Here is a 25,191-nt window from a genome sequence, read left to right on the forward strand (position 1 = left end):
AGGTTGCTAGGCTGAACACGGTGGATGATTGTGGCGCCGTTTGTAAAGAGTGGGCGGGAACTTTATGGCCTTGACGTCACAGGAAGACAGTGACGAGCGAAGCCATATAAGTCACGTTTGTTCCCGGGAAAGTGGAGGTTCTCTCTAAACAACAACAAACAAACACAAACATCAAACGCAAGGGTGACAGTTGACCATTACACCGCCACGTGCTGGAGAAAGTACTCAGAACACATTAGTAAAAGCAATGAAAGGAAAAATTAGTCCTTCATTCACTGTTACCTAAAGGTGTGTCAGAGCAGAAAAAAGGTTTTATCTAATATTGTTGATATGATCAGCTAAATGCAGATTGTTTTCATGATTAATAGATCAATTAATAAAGGAAACACAACATGCTGGTGTCCAGGGTGACATGTCATGTTAAATGTCTCATTTTGTACAAAAACACAAAATATTAAATATTATTATTACACAAGAGATTTAAACCAACTAATGGTCTGCATTTACCTGTACAAACAACTATTAAAAAGTTGTTTAATAATGTGGCATGTTAGATCGCTACATTAGGTGAACACTGAAGGTAAAAGCAGCATTTCACTGCTGTAGTGTGGTCAAGATGCAACAACTTAATGTTTTCTTGATAAATCGACAGTTTCCAACTGTTATTAAAAGGTTATTAGCAAGTTAGCAAAGACTTCTCTGTGGCAAGCAACATTTTCCAGCTCCTCCCGAGGTATTCCCAGGCCGGATGAGATTTATGATCCCTGCAGCGTGTTCTGGGTTTATCCCTGGATCTCTTTCCAGGTGGACATAGCCAGAAATCCTCCAACGGAAAGCACCTAAAAGGCGTCCTAATCAGAAACTCCCAACCAACTTCAGCTGGCTCCTTTTCGACTCAAAGGAGCAGCAGCTCTATTCAGCGAGCACTTGGGGAGAATCAAAGTCAACACGTAAAAAGGAAATCAGTGACAGAGGTTCCGTCGCACAATTCATTGATTTGCATTTTCAAACAACACTTGGCACCTCGGCAGCAAAGACGCTTACGGCCGTTTACTTGTTTTAAGGTTTGATGTTTTGGCAAAAATATTTTCCCTTCAACACTCGGATGTTTTATTAACCGATAATGAAAAAAAGTCTTTTCATCTTTTTTTTTATTCAGAGTCAGAGCTGATTTATATTTAGTGTTCATCAGCTGATCAACACAAAACAGCCCGTAAAACTTTCCTCCAACTTTTTTTAGTTTTTATTTTCAAAGCTGAAATATCATCAAACAGCAAAACAACCAACATGAAAGTTTTGTGAGCTATAAAACATAAAAAAGAATCAGATGTGTGCTGTCAGCAGAGATGGAAATGAAGGGCGTTAGTGCGGAGTTTACATGTTGTCTTCATCCGAGTCGTCCTCCTCCTCCAGGGAATCCTGCAACACGGAAAAAACAGGAGAATCAGCTGAATGTTACCGCCCCCTAAAGGCAGAAACAGGAACTACGGAAACGCTAGCTTCTACAGGCAGCGACAAGAACTACGGAAACGACAAGCGACAGGAACTTTCTGGTTATTTTATTTCTCTTCCACTGTCAGAAAGTCAGATGTGTGTGTGTGTGTGTGTGTTTCAGTCGATGTGAATGTCGCTACTGCAGGTAAATGCTCACCTTGGCGTATTTCTCTGCTTCCTCTCGGACGTCTTTGGGCACCAACTCGTGTCGTCCGTTTGTGACTGAAGGAGAGACGACAGACGGGAGGAAAGTCAGACGTGCTGTAATTTACCTGTACAAGGTTCATCCAGGTGAGGTTTCTCCGATCAATGATGTCATAAAAATCCAGCGTTTATATCTAGAAATAGACCCTTTTTTTAAGAACTGCAGTAACGGCTGAATGTTATTTGATGTTTTTAGTTTTGAGCCCGTTTTTCGTTCCTTGTTTTCCTCACAGCTCATTTGTGAAACTGTAAAACTTTCAAACCAAGTGTCATTGCCACCTTCTGTATTTGTTTTGTTAAAAGGCCTTTTCCGTCACGACCGGCGTGACGTTTCTCAATCGAAGAAGGAACCTGATCGATTGTAGCGATCAGAAGTGAGAGCAGGTGTGTTCCTGCGTGTGCAGCTCGAGGTCAGACAGCCAAGAGGAAGTGACATCACGGGATTTCAGCCCAGTTAGCGAAACCTTTCTGACTCTCATCATCCCTCTCTGCTGACCAGCTTCAGCTGCTCAATCTCACAGGAAACTAAAAGCTTTTAAGAAATAAAAGCATTTCTTCTTAAGAGACAAACAAACCGGGCAGAGAAGAAGAAAATCGGAGCCGTGATTGGTTCTTACCTTCTCCGACCCAGCTGAGTTCCAGCTCGAACGATTTGTCCTTCACCTCGTCATGAACGATGTAGATTCTGGAAAGTCCAAAATAAAATATTTCAGTCTTGACAGAAACATGACGTGTTAACTGCGCTGATAGTTGAAGGAAATGTTGCACCTTTATCTGACAGCTTCATTTCCTGTTTTCTCTACTGATAAAATCTGACGCCCTCATATTGGTAACATCGGATGCGAGTTAAGAGTTAAAGTTCAGCTTGGACGTTGCCGACTCACATTTTGGCGACTTCTTTAACCAGCTCTCTGCACGTCATGTTCTTCATCTGACGGACGAGAAAAACACACGGTTACGACAGGAAGAGCCTTGAACCACTTGAATCATCCGTGTGGTTGTTTGTCATCGGCTCCGAGGAACAACAACAACAACAACTTGCACAAATAAATCCAAAATTATAAAGATTTCTTGCCGCATTGAGCCGCACTTATCCACCATTCTCCTTATCAATTAATCTGGCAGTCATTTCCCCCTTTATTTAAAATACATTAACGGGTGAGTAAAATACCACCAGAAAATAAATTAAAAAGCCTAAAAATAGTTGAATAATATCAATTACTGCGGTGCTGATTAAAATGTAATAATAATAATATAATTAAAATGAGCGTAAAAAAGGCTGAAAAAATATTTTAAAAAATGTCTGAAAATAAGTCAGAATGATATTTATAAAAATGTGTACAGAAAATGTCTTTTAAAAATCTCAATCAAATAATAAAAAGATGCAAATAAGTAATAAAAATTTAAAAAAAAAAAAAATAATTCTATAAATTGTCTGATACTATTGCCTGAAAGTATTAATGACATATACCAAAAAATAAATAACCAAACACTTCATTAAATGTCTGAATATTTGGACTTTTACAGCCGATTGTTCACGAGTGTTTCACAGCTACAGGAGACTGCTGTATTTAAGGTGCTCACTGACGATCATAGAGAATTATTACAGAGTGATGCATCTTCCCTCACAGACAATCTATGGCAGAGTTTAGTGGGCGCTTTAAGCCGCAGACCGAAACTCTGACATCACCTGGAGGTTTGAAGGCTTCTTTACATGATAAAAAAAAAAAACAGCCACTATTAAAGAGACGTGTCGGTTTAGTGAATGAACTTCCTGAATCTGCCGGAACCTCACCCCCAGCTTTTCGATCTCCGTCTTGGCAGCTTGTTTTGCTTTTCCGATGGCACATCCCCAATAACCCTGAACACACACACACACACACACACACACACACACACACACACACACACACACAGGTTAGATAGATATATAGTTAGTTAGTTAGATAGATAGATAGATAGATAGATAGATAGATAGATAGATAGACATAGTTACTTTATTAATCCCACAAGGGGACATTTTTTTCACTACAGCAGCATTATAGGTACAGGAAAGCAATAAAACAACAGTAAAATATTAAATATAAAAATGTACAGTATATACAATAAATAAAATAAAATAGAATAATTAAAATAAATTAAAACTAACTAAACAATAGTGCAAAGATTTAAACAAACAAGAAAAATGTGTTTTTCAGACAACAGTGTTATTGTTGTGTGATGGATTTTGCCAGAGGTGAGTTATTGTACAGTCTTATTGCGGTCGGCAGGAATGATCTCCTGTATCTGTCCTTGTGACAGCGGAGCTGGAGGAGTCTGGTGGAGGAAGTGCTCCGCTGTCCCTGCAGCAGGTGGTGGAGAGGGTGGTCAGGGTGATCCAATATGGATAACAGTTTCCTCAGTGTCCTCCTCTCCACCACCTTTTCCAGCCTGTCCAGTTTGCAGCCAATGATGGAGCCGGCCTTCTTAACCAGTTTGTTAAGTCTGTTGGTGTCGCCGGCCCCAATGCAGCTGGGTGAAAGATACGTGATGTGTGTGTGTGTGTGTGTGTGTGTGTGTGTGTGTGTGTGTGTGTGTGTGTGTGTGTGTGTACAGACAGACTTACGTATGAGATGCCAGATGGGTCGACCATGTAGAGCTGAGAACCGTCATCTTTGTCGTATGAGCCGAGGATGAAACTGGGAGAGACGAACACATTGTGGTAAACAACAACAACAACGCAGGCTAAAAGGCAGTGAGGAAGAGGAGGGAGTGTGCAACACTTCAGCTTCATCATCTTCACCAGCTACTTTTGTGTTCCTGAGCTGATGATCCTTCACTGCTTCAGACTGATTTGATCAGACCGATTTGATCTGACCTTCGAACGCATCGCACCGCTGACCTTTGACCTCCAACACACGACACTGATTCCTGAATGAAGTTGACATTTGTTGTGAACAGCTGAGGATTTTAGTTACTCTGACTTAATGTCAAAGTTTCGCTCGGTGTAATTTCATCACTCTGTGTTGTTGTTGTCCACTTTTGTATTTGTTTATAAAGTTTCATTCAAAAGACATATCAGTTTGACGTCAGACTGGGAGTCAACCGATTGGATTGAATAAAAAAAATAAAAAAATCGATCGTTATGCTCGGAGGTAAGGGCAGCTTAGAGTAGGTCAGACAGCCAAGAGGAAGTGACATCACGGGATTTCAGCAAAGTGTGCGAAACCTTTCTGACTCTCATCATCCCTCCCTGCTGCCGAGTTTTAACCAATCGGTGGTATTGATCCATGTTTTGGGATCAGTGATGGAATGTAGACAAAGTTTTTTTTTTTTCTCTTCAACCTCTTTAATCAATTGACAGCTCATTAGTCATCACTTTGATTGACAGACAAAGGCAGCCGTGTTTCAAGTGAGAAAATTCGTATGGTCCCTGAACGCACCGTAATGTTCCATTGAACTCACCTGCAGCCGAATGGCCTCACGGCACTGTACAACGTGTAGGCGTGGACGTACATGGCTACTCGTTCTGACAGGTGCTGCAATGACAGGAAGCGCAGTTAGCTTAGCATCACAGCCTTTAACCTAGCATCACACAATGCTAACTCTAAGGTGGATGGAGGTTCGTCATCAGTGTTTTTTTCTTTTTTTTTAACCCCCCCGCCCAGAAGGAGTGACGCAGCAACCCAATCGGTCCTCTGATCACAATCTGTTTAATAATCGGCCCCTCATGTTTACACACAATAATGATCAGATGTGAGTCGGACTTTATTCTGAACCGTTTTAAATTTATTCTGTTTTCTGATTTAAATAAATTCTGATGTCCAGCCCCGCAGCGATTTGTCCCGAAAAGAGACGAATGACGACAGGAAGCTGACGTGTCGTTACCTTCAGAGGAATGTCGTGTCCGTAGTTTGATCTGAAGTTGGAGGCTTCTTCTCTGGAGACTTCAGCGAGCGAGCGAGCGTCAGCCAGCAGACCAGCGACTGCCTGGAGAGAGAGAAAGAGAGCGAGAGAGAGAGAGAGAGAGAGAGGACGCTTTATTTACTCATCCATCAACACTGAAGTTCAAATATCCTAGAAAATATGAAGTAAACGCAGAGTGAAAGGTCCCATTCATGTCAGACACTAAACCCATCGACATAATACATGCACATCACATGACCTTCCTAATGGCTAGTAGACCAACTAATCTAATTCATATTACTAATAAAATGATGCTTTGTTTTGAGAAATTAAATGTCTTGAGTAGTTCATCAGGTTTTCTTTGTGTGGCAGGAGATGACAGACATTTGGTTTCACCTGCTGAACCCCCAAAACTACTGGCAGGTTCAAGAGGAAAGTTATTTTTTTTTTTTTTTAAATCTCGAAGATCACATCATTTATCAAATGTCAGATGGTAGGCTGGTGTGTGTGTGTGTGTGTGTGTGTGTGTGTGTGCGCGTGCGCGCACGCATGTAGTTACCATGCCAACATGTCTGTCAATGTTGAAGATGCGTTTGTTGGATCCCTGCTCGTACAGCTTGGACAGGACGAGCTTCTCCACCCCGAACACAACGCCGTCCTTACAGCGAATCCCGATCGCCGTGCTGAACACACACACACACACACATTAGACAGCTGGCTGAAAGATACGTGATCACACACGTGAAATCAAGAGTGTGTGTGAAACGTGTCTGCGCCTGGTATTGGTTTAAAAAGGCGAAGACTCGTACCTGCTGTTCTCCACGGCCTTCATGGCGTACTCCACTTGAAACACTCGGCCATCCGGTGAGAAGGTGGAAGCCGACAGGTCGTACTGCAGGACACAGAAAATGTCACCTCAGCAGCTTCACACAGTAAAATAAATGTCAACAGTTCTACAGATCGGGGGTTTTATCCACTTCTCACACCTTAACAAGTCCTTTACCTTTGAGAGAGCACTTAGGATTCATATTTATCGTGTGTACAGATAAACATGCTGAAAGTGTAAATACTGCTGGTATTCACTGCCTGATAAAAGACAGCCGGTTTTCAATCTGTGGAGATTAAAATCTCTTCAGTAAATCACAATCCATCATTTCAGGATAAACCTATTTAAAACCTGAATATGCAACACAAATCCATGAAAATATTAGTCACTTAATACCTTAAACACATCACTTCTACCTGCTAAAAATCATTCAACTGACACACCAAACAGTTGTTTTGAGGTGTTTTCATACTTAATATAATATTATTGTCCTGCTGGATACTGCAGCTCTCAGAGCTGGGATTATATTACATTTCATTTAGCTGACGCTTTTATCCAAAGCGACGTACAATAAGTGCATTTCAACCATGAGGGTACAAATTCAGAAGAGAGTACAATTTTCTTCGAGAAAGCCAAACTTCAAAGTGCTATTACTAAGTGCCATTTTAAGTGCTACTTAATTCAAAGTATAGTCGGAAGAGGTGTGTTTTTAGTTTGCGGCGGAAGATCAAGTTTGTTTGCGAGTCAAGTAAAACCCCGATGGAACCACAGCAGATTGTTTAGATAATCAAAAGTCTAAAAATCATCTATTCGGGGAGCGAATTTTGTCTGACAAGGGAGTGAATTTAAATCTGATTATTTCCAAACGGGGTTTGGCAAGTGCCGAAGCTAACTGTAAGCATCGTCTGTGATTACGTCAATATCAGTATTTTCTCTCATTAAAATGAGAAGTTCTATGACAATGACAGGTCCGTTTTGTTCTGCTCGTTTAAAACAAACAGTGTGTTCAATTAAACTCAACTAAAACATTCGGCTCGGTCTATTTTCAGTTTCAGTTCTGTTCCGCACGGGGCCTTGCTGTGACTCAGCATGCTAACATGCTAGCTAGCGTGCTAGCCACAGGTCGCTGTGAATAAAGTGCTTTCCCGTACGAAAGTGGAGTATTTCCCTAAAATTCGGACTGAAAGCGGAAACAGAAACATTTAATGTGAAGTTAAAGAGGCGCTTCAGCTCAGAGAGACACTGAAACACTCACCCCGGTCCCGATGGAGCTCATCTTTACACCGACTGTGAGTCCTCTGAACAGCTCTCAATCGACCCGCTGTTCCTGTGCGTCATCAAACGTTGCAGATCTGCTTCCGGCCACAGCTTTCACAATAAAAGTCTTGGTGAAAAACGGAGCCATGTACGACCGATAGACATGTTTAAAATTAAAAAGAAATGAAAACATATCATATTTTGTTAGATAACCATGTACGACCACAGGGTTCTCTTTAATTGATCTTTTTTCAGAGACTAATTCATATTTTTTTTCACAATTTTTAACAAAATGGTTTAAAATAATCTCAAAATGTCACAAAATGACCACCAGGTCATGTAAAAAAAAATTAAAGACACAAAACGACTGAGAAACTCATAAACAACCATAAACTGAAGCAGAATTACCACGTGTTTCAATTAAACATCAATGAATGCATGGTTTCATAATTGAGCTTTTATTTTGGAGGGACATTCACTTCCTGTCAACTATTTTCTTCCTGAGTTTAGAGCTGGTCATTTTACACCACAGAAGACGAGTTTGGTTCCAGTTCCGAGTGATGCTGCAGTGACGTCACGATGCACAGTTCTTCCTGCTGCAGTGAAATTTTCAAAATACTTCAAAATAAACCTGATTAGGAAAAAACTATTTTGTATTGAACTGTCCAAAACAAATTTTTTTAAATGTTTTTTTTATGCCACCAGCTGTGTTTTGTACAACTTTAGTCCTTGACGTGTAATCTATTCTTTTCATGATTCAATTTACAGTAGTTGACTGGCTGATTATAAATGCAACAATAAATACATTTAACATGCTTCTGCAGACTTTAAATTGTCATCAAAACAAAGCCTGTGTGCACAATTAGTTTTCAAAATCATATCTTTCCATTAAATTTGTTGTGAAATAGAGAGAAAGTCTATCATATAGACCCAAAGTATCATGGGAACTGCAGTTTCTGAACTTGGGGCATCAATTAAAATTCAAAGACAAAGATTTCCTGAAACAACTTCAAACTGTAGTGCTTTTGATATCCTGAAGTAAACCCGTGAACCACACACACACACTCACAGACACACACACACACACAACTAAGCAGCAAACCAACGTCTGACTGTGTGATGGACAGCTCTCTCGTCCAATCAGACGCTGTCGGTCTCTCCGATGGTGCCAGTAAACCGCTCACACAGAGGATTTGTAAGAAAAGTGTCTGTAAAGTTTTATTGAGTCTCAGTATGACCGGGGTGGATTACAGACCTGCTGAAGGTTTAAACAACTAAAAATGTTGTGAATTTCATAAATCATCTGTTTTAATTCTTCTTCTTTTTTTCATCACGTCTCCATCTCGAGTCGGAAAAGAAAGCTTTGGTCACATGAGAGTGAAAAAACATTCAGTGCACTTAAAAAAAAAAAATAATAAAAAAAAAAAAAAAAAACCGAACGGGAACATAGTACGATTTCATTCTGCGACTTTTTAACTTTGTCTTTACAATAAATCAAACAGAGCGACGGATTAAGGCAAACAGACTGAAGCTCCACCATCAACTGGAATGACAAAAACAAAAAACAAAAAAAAAACATCTGATCGGAGAGAAAAGAAGCTACAGTTAGTGATGAAGATGATTAGCGTTCATTAGTTCACTAATACAAACATGTACAAGGCTTTTTTTTTAATTTATTTAGTGAAATTACATTTTAATAAGAACCGAGAGCTGGACTCCAAACACCGTCACACAGCGGCGGCCGAACAGGAAGTTCACCGACACATTAAAACGACCCCCAGACACACACACACACACACAAGCACCGCCAAAGTAAGACAACAGAGAACAGAAGAGCAGGAGGAGGACGATGAGGACAGAATGATGACAGCTGCACAGAAACAGAAAATAAAACAGAAAAGACGGACAGACTCCACGACGACGAAGCAGTTTTGTCTTTTTTTTGAAACAGAAACAGAAATAATCGAATGAGAAATCAACTCGTTTCAATTTTCTTCCTTTAAGGTGTCGAAATTTTTTTTGAAATTTATCACCTGCTGAGGAAGATCATAAACCAGCTACCGAAAGACGAGTACCGATACCGACATTATTTTTTGGGGGGACTTCGATAACTTTCTGCTCACGAATTGAAAAGAAGAACATCTCTGCAGTAAAATTAAAATAAAAAAAAATAAAAAATTCAAGGAAATAATTTGAACAAGTTGATTTCTCTGTTTACTGAAATCCCCAAAGGACGAACGCGAGAGATATTTCATAATTACGTCGAGTTATTTTAAATGTGTCTCATAATTGCAAAATTGGAAAGAAACTTTTCCTCCTGATTATGAGACAGAGAGTCGAGATCACGACTTCCGGTTTTTGTTTCTTTGGCGAATAGAGTTCTGATGTTTCACTTTCAAAATAAGACAAAAGGAGCCGGTCAGATGGAGACTAGCTGAGACAAACTGGGACCAGTTGGTGCAGATGCAGCAGACTGGGATCGGCGTCGCCTCCTCTGAGTGACGTTCATACGAATGTTTCTGGTTCTGTGTGGACTCGCCGTATCGGATCACGTTGAAGATCCTTTTGATTTATTCTTTGATCAAACGCTTTCTGACTCAAATGAAAAAAGTGACACATTTTAGAGTGAATTTATTTAATTTAACTTCAGTGCAACGACAGAAGTCAACGTACAGTCCAGGTGTCGGCACTGAATAATAGCAGATGATACTGAGTTACAACGGAACCCGACCGGAACCAGACTGCTGGTTCTGCGAACAGGACATTTCATATGAACATCACTCAGGAGACTCTACCGTGACCCAGCTGGGTTCTGCTCCACCAGCGGGACCAGCACAGGTGCTCCTGGAGAGAGGAAGAGGAGGAGGATAAGGATGAAGACGGTGTCTGGTTAGTGATGAAGACGACAGACTTCCTGTCATATTTAACCCCTTGTTATATCTCGCTCTCTCTCTCTCTGTGGTCCAGAGTTTTCGGTGTAGTTCATCCGTCGTTCGTGGCTCCGCCCCCTAATGGGCGTGTCCAGCTGGATATGGGCAGGACAGTGACCGGGGGCGTGTCCAGCTGGATGTGGGCGGGGTCGTACAGTTAAGTGTTACCTTTCAGGACGCCCAGACAGCTCTGCAGCAGCTGCAGGTTCCCCTACAGATGAGAGGGGGCGGAGTCAGAGAAATCACAGACTTGAACAGTGCTGGACGTCTCTCTGTCTGACTGTAATGTGACTACGGAGGGTTTTCATGGACAGCTAAACTGCTCCTCTAACAGCAGGAGTATTACCTTGGCGTGTTTGAGCTCCAGCTCTGCCAGCTCCACCAGGTTCTTCCTGAACGCTGCCACTCGTCTCGTCTTGAAGTCTATGAGCTCTGTGGTTCAGAGGAGAATCCGCCGTTAGATAAAGCAAAAGAGTCGGACAAACGTCTACACACGGATTCTCCGAGGCGCCTGAACCGGCAGGTAAATTCAAAGAGGACGAGGGGTTAACAGAAGATATTTAAGACAAGGTAACAGACCTTGCTTGGCGGACTCGGAGATCTTCTCGAACTTGTGGCAGCAGAGCTGCTGGCTGGTCTCGGCCTGAAGGACGTCTCTGTTTTTGGCTCGAGCTTTGTCCAGAGCCTTATTAGCGTTCTCGTAGTCCACCAGAGCCCGGCTCCTCCGGTACAGCAGGTCCTGCAGGGAGGAGGGAGGGGCATCATCACACACACACTTCAGTTTTTAACGGAAACCCAAGTTTATTGACCATCTTGAAGCGACCGGCTGTCGGCAAGCATCAGACCTTCGCCGCCTGGGACTCTCGCAGGTAATATTTCAGCAGGTCGGCCAGCTTCAGGTCTTCGTCCGCTGCAACTCGAGCTTCGATTTTCTGCGAGACGACGAGAGAACAGCAATCAGCAGACAGCTCGTTTACACTTATTGGGATGAAGGAGGAAACGTGTTGACCAGAAAGTACACGAACAAGGCTGAAAACAAACCGACCCTCGTTTTCTCAAACAGCTCCGACACCTTCAGGAAGAACCTGCAACACAAGACGCAGATCAACGAGGAGGACGTTGAATTTTTGCCACAAACTCTTAAAACTGTGTGCTGGAAACCCTCTGAAGGACTTTCTGTCGGAGGAAAGGCGTTTGACCGTACTTGCAGAGGTCTGTGGAGTCCTGCGTTCCTAGTGTGTAGAGAGTTGAGGCGATTCTGTTGATGTCGTCAGCAGCGTCTAAACCCACGACACCAAAAAAAAAATATATATATATATATCAGAACCAAACGGCGGGTTCCACATTCCAGGGTTGGGACATTCTGCTCGGTAAATCATCTACGAGCATAAAATACCGTCCTAAAATAAAAATATCCTCCGCCCGCCCGGCAGGGAGAGCATTAAATGTGGACGCAGGTTTGTGCATTCATGAAATGACGTTCCTGATCGTTTCTGAATTTAAAAACGGGAGCCTCTGTGTGCGTCTTATGCGAGACACATTAAAGTCCAAAAACACGGGATCCCACATTTCCCATAATGCACCCGGATCATTATGCGCCACCCTCCCCGGTAAACAGCTGCGTCTGTTTGAGATTCTTACTTTTGTGCGAGCGGATCATTCGGTCAGATTTGGCCGAGGCGTCTTTGACTCTGTTGTGATATTCTAACAGAAACGTCTTCTCGTGCTCAAAGAAATCGTCCACGTCCTGAAACGCAAAAAAAAACACCAAAAAAAACGGTGAAAACAAAGAAGACAACAGATGTGCGTCAGTAAAAGTGAGCTGGAGGCTCTGAGCTCTCGGTTTCCGTGTCGGTCACCTTGACTCCGGCCACCAGGACGCCGTCCGCCGACTTCACCACGTTCTTGAAGAAATCTTCCAGCTTCTCCTTCTTGTTCTTCCCTCGTACGCTCAGCTGTAAAAAAAAAAATCACACACACACACACACACACACACACACACACACACGTACTGAACATCTTCTTCAGCTTCTGAAGATTATTTCTCCCCTCAAGGTTCCATCTTTAATCCATTTTTAATCGCTTCATTTGGGCTTCACGGATTCGTCCGCAGGCATTTAAACTGCTCCGATCTCGTACGCTTGCTCGTACGGGAGCCGCAGCTTTAAGTCATTAAGCGTGTTAATAAAACTGCTGCACAGAGTTCACAGAACGTCCAGCTCTCCGGGAACACAGAGCTCGGATCAGTTCGGGTCTTAAGTGGCTGAAAAGTCTCGTGTTGTGTTCCGACCGTTAGGATCGGGGTGAGCGAAGCCTCGATTGTGTATTTTCCGGTCTCGCTGAAGGAGTCGGGAGGAGTTAGGGGGGAAAACTTTGATGAGCTTATTTATTACTGTCAACAGCACACGTGCACTCTGACCTCACGGCGCTTCATAAAACGATGCAGACTCAGCGAGAGCAACTCGAGACTTCTGTTTCGACACAGTCTGGCCCCGTTAATTCCAGTTCAGACCAAAGACTCGTGAAACTGTTTTTTAACGTCGCCGCAGTGAGAACTGACGGTGTTGCCTGTGACTCGGCTCGTCAAGTTTTAGAACGTCGCCGCTTTCAAAGCGGCCGATCGGCTCGTAGCAACGCGTCAGCTGATTCAAAACGGCAAAGAAAACGGAGGGGATCGTCTCCTGAATGCATTTGAGGAACGGCCACATATCTTGGTGCTCTATCACTATCCTCGTTCGTGTTTTAAGCCTCCGCATATTACATATCTAGCTCTGAACAAAAAAGAAAGAAGCTGATGTTACACTGTCTGTCGGGTTGCTTTGGTGGAAACTGGCAGGTTTCAGAATGTTTAAGCGGACGTAAAAGCGCCATTAGTCGTGTTTTTGAAGAAGCATTTCTACATCCGTCCGGCGCAATGTGATTCTGATACGCCCGATAAAGACGATACCTGCTCTTCCTCCGAGCCGCGTCTGTCCCGAGTGAGATACTCACGTCCTGGTTGTACTCCAGGAAGACATGGAAGTTCAGGTCTTTCCTGAGGACGGGATGAGCTGCCACGCGGCACAGGAAGACCTCGTGCATGGCGACGGTCTTCTTAAAGATGGCCAGGTACTCTCTGGGTGGTGGTGGTGGTGACGACACACACACACACACACACACACACACACACACACACACACACACACACACACACACACACACACACACACAGCAGTGACTCAGTCAGTCAGTGCGGTGATTTATGAGCTACGAACTGCTGTGGAGACGTCTGTGCGGACTCACGCCTCCAGCTCCTGCTTCATCTTGGTGAACTCCTCCTTGGTCATGGATCCTTCTCCCTCCCCCAGCTTCTGCAACTTCTCCCTGGACGCATCAAAGTCTGGTCTGGGAGGGGCCGGGGGGATCTACACAACAACAACAACAAAAACGGGACTGAGACACACTGCGCCCCATTTGAGCCTCCAGGACATGAGAGAGTGTGTGTGTGTGTGTGTGTGTGTGTGTGTGTGTGTGTGTGTGTGTGCGCGCGGTTCTTACGATGTATCCTGCGTAGTCTTCGTTTTCGACGAACGAGTCGTGCAGCCAGATGAACTCTTCATGCTGTCGGACCACCGAGAACTCGTTCTGCTTAAAGTTGGGGAGCGTGCTCTTTGAAAAAAAACAAACAAGAAGCCCAATCTGTCAGGTCATTGTGACTAACAGAAGCGGGGGACGTTTATTACTGAAGGCCGGTTCTGAAACCCGAAACCACGACCCCCACCCTGTCTGTTTTACCAGCGCGGTCGAGTGTTCGGGTTCCGACCCCGAACTCACCTTGGTGTGGACGGTGAACTTGACCTTGTCTCGCTCACTCAGGGCGTCGGAGATGTCGACCTGCAGCGTGGCGTCCGTCTGCAGGTCCACGTTCACCGCCCGCGGCTGCAGGAGGACAGAAAGCACATATCCCACAATGCACCACACCCGGTGATCGGCAACGTACACATCCTGACCGGCATAAACGTCATCGGCCGCTACGCCTGATCATTAAACCTGCTTCTCCTGGTTTCAGATAGTTTTGGATTTAAAGTGGTGAATTTTCGAAACACACCGAGCGAGGTTTCTCTCCAAAGAAGCATGAAATCATCCCGTTCGGCACTTTCAGCTCAAATCCACGTTTCATCAGCGTGAAAGAAAAGCAAAGCTGCAAACTTCAATCATTAAATATCTCTCAATCTGTGGCCTTAATTTGATCTGCGTGAATTTACGCGCTTTAAGTTCTCCTGCAAATCAAAAGGACTCACAGATTCAGATTCAGAGCAGGATTTTGTCCTAATATTTAGAAACTATTTTGAAGTAGCTGAAGTTGAGCCCGTAACAGGGTCATTTTTTGACATCTATTTAAAAGCCGACGCTGCGAAAGAGCTGCAACGATTAACCAACTTTTAGAAAATGTTCCCTGAAATGCACATTACACCCTAATAAGCAGCAGTAATTTAAACTGTTCGTCTTCCAACGATGTTCTGGGATCAAAAACTATAAAAAAAATAAATTAAAGAGTTTCAAATATTTTTAATGAAAAGACTTTATAAAGTCAAAATGTTGTTCATCAATCGGATCATTTTACAGCAGAACTGCAGCACGAAGACGACAAAGACATTCGGATTCATCTCTTTTCTCCGGATCTGATCTGTGAAACTTTCTTTTTCTAATTATACTCGCTCCCAGACTGAAACGTCCCACACGAATTGAGGCAAAAGTCCATTTATATGCAGATGAGACTCTGATTTATGTCCCCGTGGTGCAGACAGGCTTCGATCCTGCTGCCATAAAACACACGAGGTAGTTTTCCAGGACAGATTTCACAGCTTTGGTTGAAGCCAGAAAAACGTCACGGACTCTCCTGGAAAACGTCGGCCTTCGGCTGATGTGGCCACGGCTGCAGAAAAAGGGGAAAGGGAAGCCACAACAACGTCCTGCAGCTTAAGATCTTTAGTTTTTCCAGATTCAGAACCACTCCAGCTCAAAAGCTCCCACAAAAAAAAGAAAGAAAAAAAAGACCCCACTGGAGACGCCTCATCTTTCAGTGGAACGGTGCAGCTTTGTGCAGTAAGCAGGCTGCGACAACGAGCATGTGACTGTGATTAGTGATTACTGTGCTGAACTTGATTTGGGTTTTGGTAGCAGCTCAACATACAACAGTAGAAACATGAAATCTATCTCTCCGGCCTGACAAACACAGTTTCTGATACGTGACGGCAAGATTTCAGAAATGACGGAAACATATTTTCTGTGCGTGTTTGTTGAGGTTGCAGAGACGGGATCTTAATTTAAGGATTCGTCAGGCTGAAGTCATTAACATTTGTTTTTCTAACCAATCTGATGGTGAAGATGATCGATTATCAGCAGGAAACTCAAAGAGCAGCTGTGGTGGTCTCAGACAAACCGGAAACACTAAAGGGATGTTTCACTCTGAACTTTCCGCGTCTGACTTAATCTGGACTGAAGCTGGTTAACCAATTACCATCCGAGGCGGGTGTGTGTGTGTGTGTGTGTCAGACATGTGACACGCATCAAATAGCTCATTAGCAACACGTTAATGATGTAAAAGGTTCGCCAGCTTTTAGCACTGCCTCTGCTGCACCTGTAGTCACGTTAGCACAGAGATAGCAGGTGAAGCTAACGGCCCGCAAGCTGATCGGACCGCAGCAGGGCCACCGAAGCGGGACATCCGGTCAACAGCTGACAGGCTAACTGCCCGTTAGCATGCAGCTAACGGTAGCCAGGACGGCTATCTTGGCAGGAAAAACCCGAGCTAATGCTAATTAGCTATCTTAGCTGAGCAGAACGGAACCGGGAGCGGAACCCAGACAGACAGACAGTCAAGCAGTCAGGTGAGCAGACAGACAGGTAGGCAGACGGTGAGCACTCACTCCCCGGTCCTCTTCGGAGAGGAAGTCGGGTCCGTCGTCCAGCCCTTCCTGCTGCAGATAAAGAGACGACAGAGCGTTAGTTTGCCGACACACCGACCCAAACACATAAACATCAACAACAACGTTAACGACAACAACCGGGGCCCGACACCGAGCCGAAAAACGACACGAACACAGAAGGAGAGAAGAGAGAAACCCACCATCATGGCTGCGAGCGGGTGGAGACAGGAAGTGGAGTGACGTCAGGACGGCCGGGCGGATTTCAGCAATCACATTCAAAACAAACAAACAACAGAAAACAAATAAACAATAAACACAGACTCTAAACGAACAAACTGAAATAAAATCAGACTGAAAACAAACAAGCCAAATACTAATTCGGATTCCTAACAGACAAAAAAATATAAATTAAAAAAAATTAATTAAATATAAGAAAAAAAACAATAAACAAAGACTAAAATGAAATTAGAAAACAAAACAAAGTCAGATGAAAACAAATCTGTCAAATTCAAAACATAAAAAACAAATTCAACAAAGGAAATCAGATTAAAAACAGAATGCAGCGGCTGTCCGTGAACCTAACTACCTAACCTAACCTGCTTCATATTTACAGCCATTAATAACATTTACAGCTGTTTCTTGGTAATTAACCTCTTACAAATTAATTATAAAACATGGGAAATTAAAAATTAGCCTCACCTTTAGTCACGTGACGACCTTAATAACTTCTCTATTTCAAAACCCGTCTTTCTTTCATTTTCTTGTTTCAAATGAAACTGAGGCCTGATGTAACAAATCTGTCTTTATTCTGATTTTATTTCATTTACCCTTCTCTTGTTTATGTCTTCATTAATGTTATTATTTAGTGTGTTCTGACTATATAGAAACATGTAACTTCCACTTTGTACACACGTTCCCCCTCAAACACATCGTTTGAATACAACAAAGTTTTGAACTTTACAGCCAATTACCGAGATCTTTTTAAATTTTACAAAAATGTATAAAAACATTTTATTTCCTTTAAAAAAAAAATCTAGAACAAATCCTTTTTCTGAGTGTTATGGAATTTCTTAACCTACAATTTTAAGAAGAAAACATTAAAAACCCTAAATGTACCAACGAACCTGTACGGAGTCTTCTACGGATGATTAAATCTACCTGCAGTTCATCTCGGTGACCCGCAGGGGGAGACAGAGCTCTGCGATCAGCTGACCTCTCTGAGGGGATTTCTGGGTAATTGGGTCCGTGGTGTTTAACCAGTCTAGTTCTAGCGGGGTTCTAATGAGGTCACGCTGCCTTGCCAGATTCTTCATATGGTGCGTACGGGTTTTAGAGGGATTCTAATGATCTTCCACTGGGTCTGTAATGGGTCCAATGGAGTTCTAATCAGGTCAGACTGGTTCTAATAGGGTTGTTGTTTGTTAATCTAATCGAGGTCCGTTGTGTCATATTGTTTCTAATGAGATTCTATTGGAGTCACACTCCTATTCTGACAGGTTCTACTTATTTTAACATTTCTACGGGAATTCTTTTGAGATCATACTGGTTCCGAGGGGAGATCTGATGAGGTTAAACAACTTCTAATGAGGCCATCCCGTTTCTAATTTGTAATTTCTGATGACATTCTAAGAAATCCAGGAATTTCCATGATGTTCTACTTGGACTCTAATGGGTTTGTAACGGTTCTACTGAGATTGTAGAAGGTTTTGATGAAGCCATCCCGATTCTACTGGGGTCTGCTGGCATCATCATCCTGGTTCTAATGGGGTTTTATAAAAAAAAATGTACTGGTTCTAAGTGAATTCGAATGAGTCTAATGGTTCCAGTGGGGTTGTACTGAGACCATGTTGTGATGTTTTGTAATAGGTTCTACGAAGGAATGCGGCAGTTCTAATAAGGTTCTAACAAGTTTGTAATAGTTCTACTGACACCCTATTGGTTCTAATAAGAGTTCTAATGAGGTTCTGCTGAGTTACTCGTGGCCCTAATACAGTGCTACTGAGGTCGCAGTTTTTTTTATGGGGTTCTTGGTCATAATGGATCCATGTTCTTCTCCACGTTGATTTGCGTGGCGATGATGTCATAGCTGTTCCTCTAGTCGTGTTCCTGATCTAGTGAGGTCATGTCGACTCTCCGGGTTCACAGTGTGCGGAACGACGTCACTCAAGAGGTCGTCTGAACGTGACTGGTGTTTACGGGTACGGACAGGAAGTAACCCCCCCGGGTCCTGCGGGTGGAGGCGCTCTGTGATTGGTGGAAGCAGAGACGAGGCGGGGAGGCGTCAGATCTGCCACAGGCTTTTATTGCAAAGTGGCTTCCTGTGATCTCAGAAACAACGTTCCACTTTAAGGCTCCAGATGTCGTCGTGTTGTTGTTGTGGGGTCGTCTCTCACTGCTGGGGTCAAATCTGCTTCCTGTAGTGTTTCTTTACAAAATAAAAGTGCATCCTAACTAACTCTGGTGTGACGGTTACATTCAAACTGAAAGTAAGGCGACGACCAAACGGCTAGAATGACGGTGAGTCCAACAGGAATGAAACTGAGGTAAACAACTGTTAGCCTGGTGACATAAATACAGAGAATTTAAAGTCAGGATCTTTTCTGTCTCAACCTGTAGTGATTCAACAAAAAGTGCTGGGTGGTGATAAATCTTCTTCGTCTTCTTCTCTTCTGAATGCATAGTCTAACAATGTGTCTGCCTGGTTGGAACATGCTGGAGAAGAAACAACAGTTTACAATAATAAATAAAGTCTTATGTCAAAAGCATCATGAGTGCGACCCGTGTGCGGCAGGAGGCGGAGCTTCGCTCGCACTCCAACACATGCGGCTGCTTCCTTCACATCGACTTTTTGGCAAAACTCTGGCTGTGAGAGAGAGACAACCTTCCTGGGGTTTGGTAGTGTCGTTTTTTTTTTTTCTTTTTCTTTTTTTTCTTCTTCTTCTTCTTCTTGTTTTGTTTCTGCCAGGTGAACAGAAGTCATGTGGCAACAAACTGGGAGGTGTTTGCATATCATTATGTTAATGAGATCTCCTTCATGTTGGGGAAAAACAAAAAAAAGCCCAAAAAATAAAAATAAAAAAAAAAAAGAACCAAAAAAAAAAAAAAAAAAAAAAAAAGAGGCCTAAAAGACGCTAACTCCTTCAGGACATGGATACAGACAGAGCAAGCTGCTGGGTGAAGCGGCGGTGTTCGGGTGGGGTCGGGTGCTTCGGTCCGGATGGCACGGCGGTTGGCTTGGCTTGGCTCCGCTCGGCTCGCCGCCGCGGCATCACAGCGGCTTGCCCTCGAGGGACACCACCACGTTCCCGCCCAGCTTCTCGGCCAGCGTGGTGCGGTCCTGGATGTCGTCCAGCCCGTTCACCTGCCACTCGTGTTTGATACCTGCGGAGGAAGGGGGGGGGGGGACACGCGCCTGAGGTCACTGAGAGGTGGACCAATCACAGCTGAGCCTGTTAACGACTACCATCAGCATGCCTCCCGCGTGATCTGATCACGAGGGGTCACGCAATACTCAAATTAATGCTTTGGACAGTTTGAACAGTAGCGACGTCACGATCATTAAACTTTAGTTGACGACTAATTAACCATTTAAACGAATTTAAATTGACGATTAAGTTCGAATAATTGTGACCAGCTGATTATGTAATAGCAGACAGACAGATGCATACTTTTAACCATCTCTGATTTAAGGATCTCTCACCATGTCATTAACACTATCCTCAATGACCTTTGACCTCTTGGGACACTCACCTGTAAACTTCTTTTTGATGGCATCTTTAGAGCTGGCGTAGATCATCTTGCTCTTCAGTGGAGCGCTTTCTGGAGCCCTGAGGAGCAAGAAACAACACCGTAAGACGAGCCGTCGGGTCTTTTCCTCTCCGGCTGAAGAAAAAATAATAATAAAACGCTCTCCTTGTAGCTGCTGGTTCTTCTTCACTTCAGAGGAAAAACCACATGTAAATATTCTGCTTGTTTTTACAGAGCTGGAGCTCAGACAGGCGTTTGTGTGATTTGAACATTTTAAAATGGTGTCCGAATGTGTGTAAACCTTTAATTACAGTCAGCATGAAGTCAAAGCTGTGAAACCCTCGGACACCTGCGAGGAGGCGCTTTAAAAAAAAAAAAAAAAAATTTAAATCGCATTTAGTCGGGAAACTGTCAAACCGAAAAGACCATTTCACCTCCAAACAGGATGCAAATTATCGTTAGCCGACCTCAAACCGATCAAAGCCCAGGTCCCCGATCAATACCGTACCAGAAGATGAAGACCAGGTCCTCCTTCTTGGACTCCTTGGTCTCGTAGGTGGCGTCGTACAGGCCGTATCTGCAGTCGTTGAGGGGGAGGAGGTTGACGAAGCAGGCGTAGGGGTCGTCCACCGTCTCTCCGATGTCGCCCACCAGGATCTGCTTGCCCTCCTCCACGATGATCTTCTTCCGGTCCTCGCTCAGGCAGAACAGCACCGCCTTCTTCCTCTTCTTCACCTCGTCCAGGGTCGATGACTTCCTCACCTTCATGTCGTTGAACACCCTGATGACCTCATCGTTCACGGTCACGCCTGACGCCTGCCGGAGGAGAGACGCATAAACTTCAACACTCATCCGTCACGTGTAACGAGGACGACATTGTTCGTTCATGTTTCTGAGTCGGATCAGGTTTCCCGGTGCGCTCGAACCAACCTGTTTTTTTTTTTTTTTTTTTTACAGCTGACGACTAACTGCTGAACTCTGACCTCTTCTGACACGCAGCGGACAGGTGGTCAGTGAACGCAGCACCACGGAAAGTTGTTGGAGGCTCCTCAACAGGAAGTCAGTGAACAAATTGTAAAGCTGTTAAAATCCAAAGTGTCGGACTTCAGCGTGTGTCTCTGGAAACATCCAGACTCTGGACTTGGAAAAAGTTGAACTTGGAAAAAAAAAATCTGAGTTTGTGAATTGATTTAAAGCGATAGCAGAAAATGATGACTCCCACGAGGATGGATTTTATTGCATTTGAGGCGACAGCTGCACGTTTGTCTTTTAGTTTCTGGACGATGAGAGGAGGACACGGAGAGTAAAGTTAGATTTGTCTGTCGTCCCAGAGACGGTTCCGTCTTACGGAACGTTCCTTTAGGCTTCGCATCAAACGGATCAGCTGACTCCTGTTGGACTCACAGACGTCAGCTGATCCGTTAAAGACCTCCTCACAGTGTCTCTGCTGCCGTCTGAAAGACGTTTATTTTGTCGAAATCCAACCGAAGCTCCGTAACTTTTGGATTGTCGGGTCAGATAAGACGTGACGTCTGAAGATGTCACCGCTTTCTCGGTCGGTCACAATTATTACATCATCACCCGATCGCGATTATTTCACATCATCGTCACAATCGCTTCCATTCGTCTGTATAAAAAAAAAAAAAAAAAAAAGACTGGATGAAACAGAACCGTCAGATTTCCATCACTGTTTCCTCTTCTTTGAGCTTTGACTCTTTTTTAAATGACATCATCTTGTTGGATCTTGTTTTTGTCAAACAAAAATAGAAGTTTTACGTTTTAATAAATATCTCAAAGTGCATGATTTAACTGTGATTCATCTTCTTCTGTGATAGTGGCACAAAATGAACAATTATCTGTATGACAAATAATCGTCAAGCAAATTTACACGATGGTAGCAACTCTATCTGGCCTCGTGTCCAGTGACACCCGATCCCGACCAGCCATTCAGAACCTCAACGTCAGCCAGTGGGCAGCTTCGCCCCGCTCGGCCTCCGGTCTCGATCTGCCCTCGTGCTGCTGTACGTGTTAATCAAATCATAAGTGGTCACTGGAGAGGAATGTTTGACGCCACATCTGAGGAGGACCTTTGACTTTTCAAAAATTTCATGAATTGACAACTGTAATCGGATGGATCAGTCGTTAAATGGTTGTCGGTGAAGCAGGGGGGAGGAATCGACTTCAACAGAACAGGTGACGGTCGTCTGTCTATAAACGCTCGTCGGACTTTGACAGACGAACACGAACTTAGTCTCTGAAACCGAGTCATGTAAATATGAATGGATCGCTTTACGCGTTCGACTCATCGAGCGTCTGTAAAACTTCAATCAGCCGAGAAAAAAACCGTCCCATTACGGCGACTCAAGACGAGGTCTCAAACCGTCTCGGATCAAACATTTCTGTCCTCTCGACAGTAAACGCTTCCTGTACAACTAACTTTAAAGTAATTTCTTCAAAAGCAACGTCTGAGCACTGAAATCTTTTTACTGTGAAGCTGTGGGCTGAAAATAAAATGGACTAAAAATAGTTCATTTCTGTTGTTTGATTTCGTTTGTCATTTAGCTTCAAGAAAAACAGAATACACGAAGGAATTTAATTTCTGTTAAAACAGCGAAGACGCAGCCGGAAATACAAAAGCCAGAATTATTTCTGTGGGTTGCAAAATATTTTCATGATCGACCGTTTCAGTTTCTTGATTAAGTTTTGTCGTTTTGTCTATAAAATGTGTGAAAGTAGTGAAAATCGTCCGATAACCCCAAATCTGAGTTTACAAAAAACTGAACACGATTGTGCCTGAAAAACAGAGATGACAAATCAACAACTAAATTCTAACGTCTTTTAGTCCCACAAAGTAAAACAGGCGAAGCTCATTGAGCTTTTAGAATTCAATTGTTTATTGTGGTCAGTAATTGAGGTGATTTAAATGTCATTTTTTTCAAGAAAACATAATGAATAAAGACAAATTTCTCAGGTACACATCTTATTTCATTCAATATTTTCGGTTTTACAACTTTTGTTCATACAAACTACATTTTCAATATTTCACAGACTGTAAATAAACTAGTTGGAAACATGGTTAGTTAATGCTGAGCTTTTCATACTTATGTTTCAGCAGAGATTGTATTTACTTTATTGATTTTTTTTTTTTTTTGACCAAGGCATTGATTACTGATCAACAGAGACACAGCAGAATAAATGAGGAAAAGCTTCCTGCTGTTAAAAACCTACAATTACAAGAGTACATTCATGGTAGACAACACAACGCACGTGTGAATAAGGGAAAGTATTTGCTTCTTCTCTTCGAACCACAGACTGAATATTCGAGGTTTTGGATTTTGAAGATGTCACCTTACATGTTATAGCCATGTTTTGTCCTGGTTTATAGACCAAAGTAATCAACTAATCAAAGCATGAATTACCATATTAATTAATAATGAAAGTAACGGTTATTTGCAGCCTCGTCACTACGAGGTAAAATAAAGAGAATCAACAAATAAAAGGAGCAATCAGCACGTTGTTAACCTCTGCTTAAAACGGTCAGGATTCCTATGGACCCTGGTGGAGAGTGTAACAGGAGTACTGACTGCTGACTGCTGCTGATTCGGTGGTCAAACTGGTAAACTGGTGTCTCGGTGTGAACCGGTGCCGACAGCCTGCAGGCCTCCACACAGACTGCACAGTCACTGTCTGACTCACTAACCCGGGACAAACCCGGCCCCTTGGACCCACTCCTTCACAAAAACCGCTTCATTCAGTCAAGAGAGTCCGGCAGCCCTGTTCAGCCCGGGCCCCGGTCGCTCTGGTCCGGCTGGGTGAGGGCTGCTCAGCCCCGCAGGACCACAGCCGGAATAAGATGGCCGCCCCGGGCCACACGGCCTGGGGGCAGGCCCGGCCCGGCCCGGCCCGGCTCACAACACGGACCGTTAATAATCTGGATGAAACTCTGAAAAGGCTCCGGTGACGTCAGTGGACTAAATCCCTGTCCCGGAGCCTTTTCTCAGCGCCCTAAACGCTGAGTAATCGTCGGAGTGTGCTCACGGAGCAGCTAACTAACGGGAGCGGCGGCCATGCTAGCTAACATCACGCTACCAGCCGAGCAGCATAACGGTCTGCCGGAGACCCGCCGGACCGGGACCCCCACACGAACCGGCCTCTCGAAACCTCAGTCCAACCCGGGGGAACGTCTCCGACCGGCTCTTACCATGTTGTCCGGGGGTTTGTCCGCGCTGCTTCGCCGTTAGATCGGGGCTTCTCAGGGGTGAAAGGTAGCGGGGAATGTGGCCGGCCGACCGGAGGAGGAGGGAGGAGGGAGGAAGGAGGCGGGGCCACACCGGGATTAGGAAGATTGAGCCGGATCCACGAATCCGGTTTCAGTCCGACTCACTGTGGACGTCCGTCAAACAGACAGGGAGACAAATACCAGAAAGATCAGATATCCATTCGGTTCAAAATAGTGACATAAAAAGTTTATGATAAAAAAAAAAAAATTTAAAAAAAATGTCATTACATGTTTTCTCATCTCAATTATAGTATTTTAATCTCTAATTTATCCAAATTAAATTTTTTTTAAAAGTAATAAAAAAAAAAAAAATCCCTTTTATGTCCTCTTTTAAAAATATGATTTGAGGGCTGCCAAGATAAGTGCTGTGTATGTAGAAGAGAGAATCATTTAAACTAACAAGTGTTGTTCTCACATGAAACTCTTACAAATTCCAACTTGCAAACTCTTAAATTCTGCTGCAGAACTTTCCAACGGCTGAATGTTGTAAAATATCTGAGGGCTGAGTTCCATAAAATGGTGGAACATAACTAAATACATTTACTTAGGTGCAATTTTTCTCCACTGATGCCACTTTTTTACTTGAACGCTACTGTATTTTTTACTGCATGTAATTTTAATGTAATATTTTACATTAAAAACTTCAGACTGAGGTTTCTA

At 43.4% G+C, this 25,191-nt stretch overlaps 3 protein-coding genes and 2 non-coding genes across 7 annotated transcripts; all 5 read right to left on the bottom strand.

Moving 5' to 3' along the window:
- Positions 1–1,220: 1,220 nt before the first annotated feature.
- On the bottom strand, positions 1,221–7,754 carry psma3 (proteasome 20S subunit alpha 3). Its single transcript, XM_069152793.1, has 11 exons — positions 7,665–7,754; positions 6,393–6,475; positions 6,143–6,266; positions 5,566–5,667; positions 5,143–5,216; positions 4,304–4,376; positions 3,494–3,559; positions 2,583–2,629; positions 2,316–2,383; positions 1,652–1,716; positions 1,221–1,419 (listed from the first exon to the last, which is right to left on the bottom strand). Exons 1-11 carry the CDS (start codon positions 7,683–7,685, stop codon positions 1,375–1,377), a joined length of 768 nt encoding a protein of 255 aa, XP_069008894.1. The 5' UTR covers positions 7,686–7,754; the 3' UTR covers positions 1,221–1,374.
- Positions 2,106–2,185, bottom strand: LOC138200294 (small nucleolar RNA SNORD53/SNORD92). The gene has a single exon (XR_011178395.1). It is a non-coding gene; the product is annotated as a small nucleolar RNA SNORD53/SNORD92 (small nucleolar RNA).
- On the bottom strand, positions 4,850–4,929 carry LOC138200288 (small nucleolar RNA SNORD53/SNORD92). Its single transcript, XR_011178390.1, has one exon. It is a non-coding gene; the product is annotated as a small nucleolar RNA SNORD53/SNORD92 (small nucleolar RNA).
- A 1,104-nt stretch (positions 7,755–8,858) lies between the features above and the next one.
- snx6 (sorting nexin 6) lies at positions 8,859–16,851 on the bottom strand. Of its 3 annotated transcripts, none has more exons than XM_069152796.1 (14): positions 16,706–16,851; positions 16,506–16,556; positions 14,410–14,514; positions 14,134–14,244; positions 13,879–14,000; positions 13,588–13,711; positions 12,456–12,551; positions 12,238–12,343; positions 11,801–11,876; positions 11,642–11,681; positions 11,442–11,528; positions 11,176–11,335; positions 10,943–11,028; positions 8,859–10,795 (listed from the first exon to the last, which is right to left on the bottom strand). In XM_069152796.1, the coding sequence occupies exons 1-14, from the start codon at positions 16,709–16,711 to the stop codon at positions 10,754–10,756; spliced, it is 1,212 nt and encodes a 403-aa protein (XP_069008897.1). In that variant the 5' UTR covers positions 16,712–16,851; the 3' UTR covers positions 8,859–10,753. The 3 variants fall into 3 exon arrangements, with proteins under 3 accessions (XP_069008897.1, XP_069008896.1, XP_069008895.1); XM_069152795.1 differs by having other exon boundaries at positions 8,859–10,807; positions 16,506–16,553; positions 16,706–16,849; XM_069152794.1 differs by having other exon boundaries at positions 8,859–10,807; positions 16,706–16,849.
- A 1,938-nt stretch (positions 16,852–18,789) lies between these two features.
- cfl2 (cofilin 2 (muscle)) lies at positions 18,790–24,564 on the bottom strand. The gene is made up of 4 exons (XM_069152798.1): positions 24,454–24,564; positions 20,761–21,068; positions 20,256–20,332; positions 18,790–19,886 (listed from the first exon to the last, which is right to left on the bottom strand). The coding sequence occupies exons 1-4, from the start codon at positions 24,454–24,456 to the stop codon at positions 19,774–19,776; spliced, it is 501 nt and encodes a 166-aa protein (XP_069008899.1). The 5' UTR covers positions 24,457–24,564; the 3' UTR covers positions 18,790–19,773.
- Positions 24,565–25,191: the final 627 nt, after the last annotated feature.

This window comes from Embiotoca jacksoni, unplaced genomic scaffold (assembly GCF_022577435.1).
Source record: "Embiotoca jacksoni isolate LCO1_2020_lvr unplaced genomic scaffold, fEmbJac1.0.p SCAF_18, whole genome shotgun sequence".
In the NCBI taxonomy this organism is placed as follows: Eukaryota; Metazoa; Chordata; class Actinopteri; family Embiotocidae; genus Embiotoca; species Embiotoca jacksoni.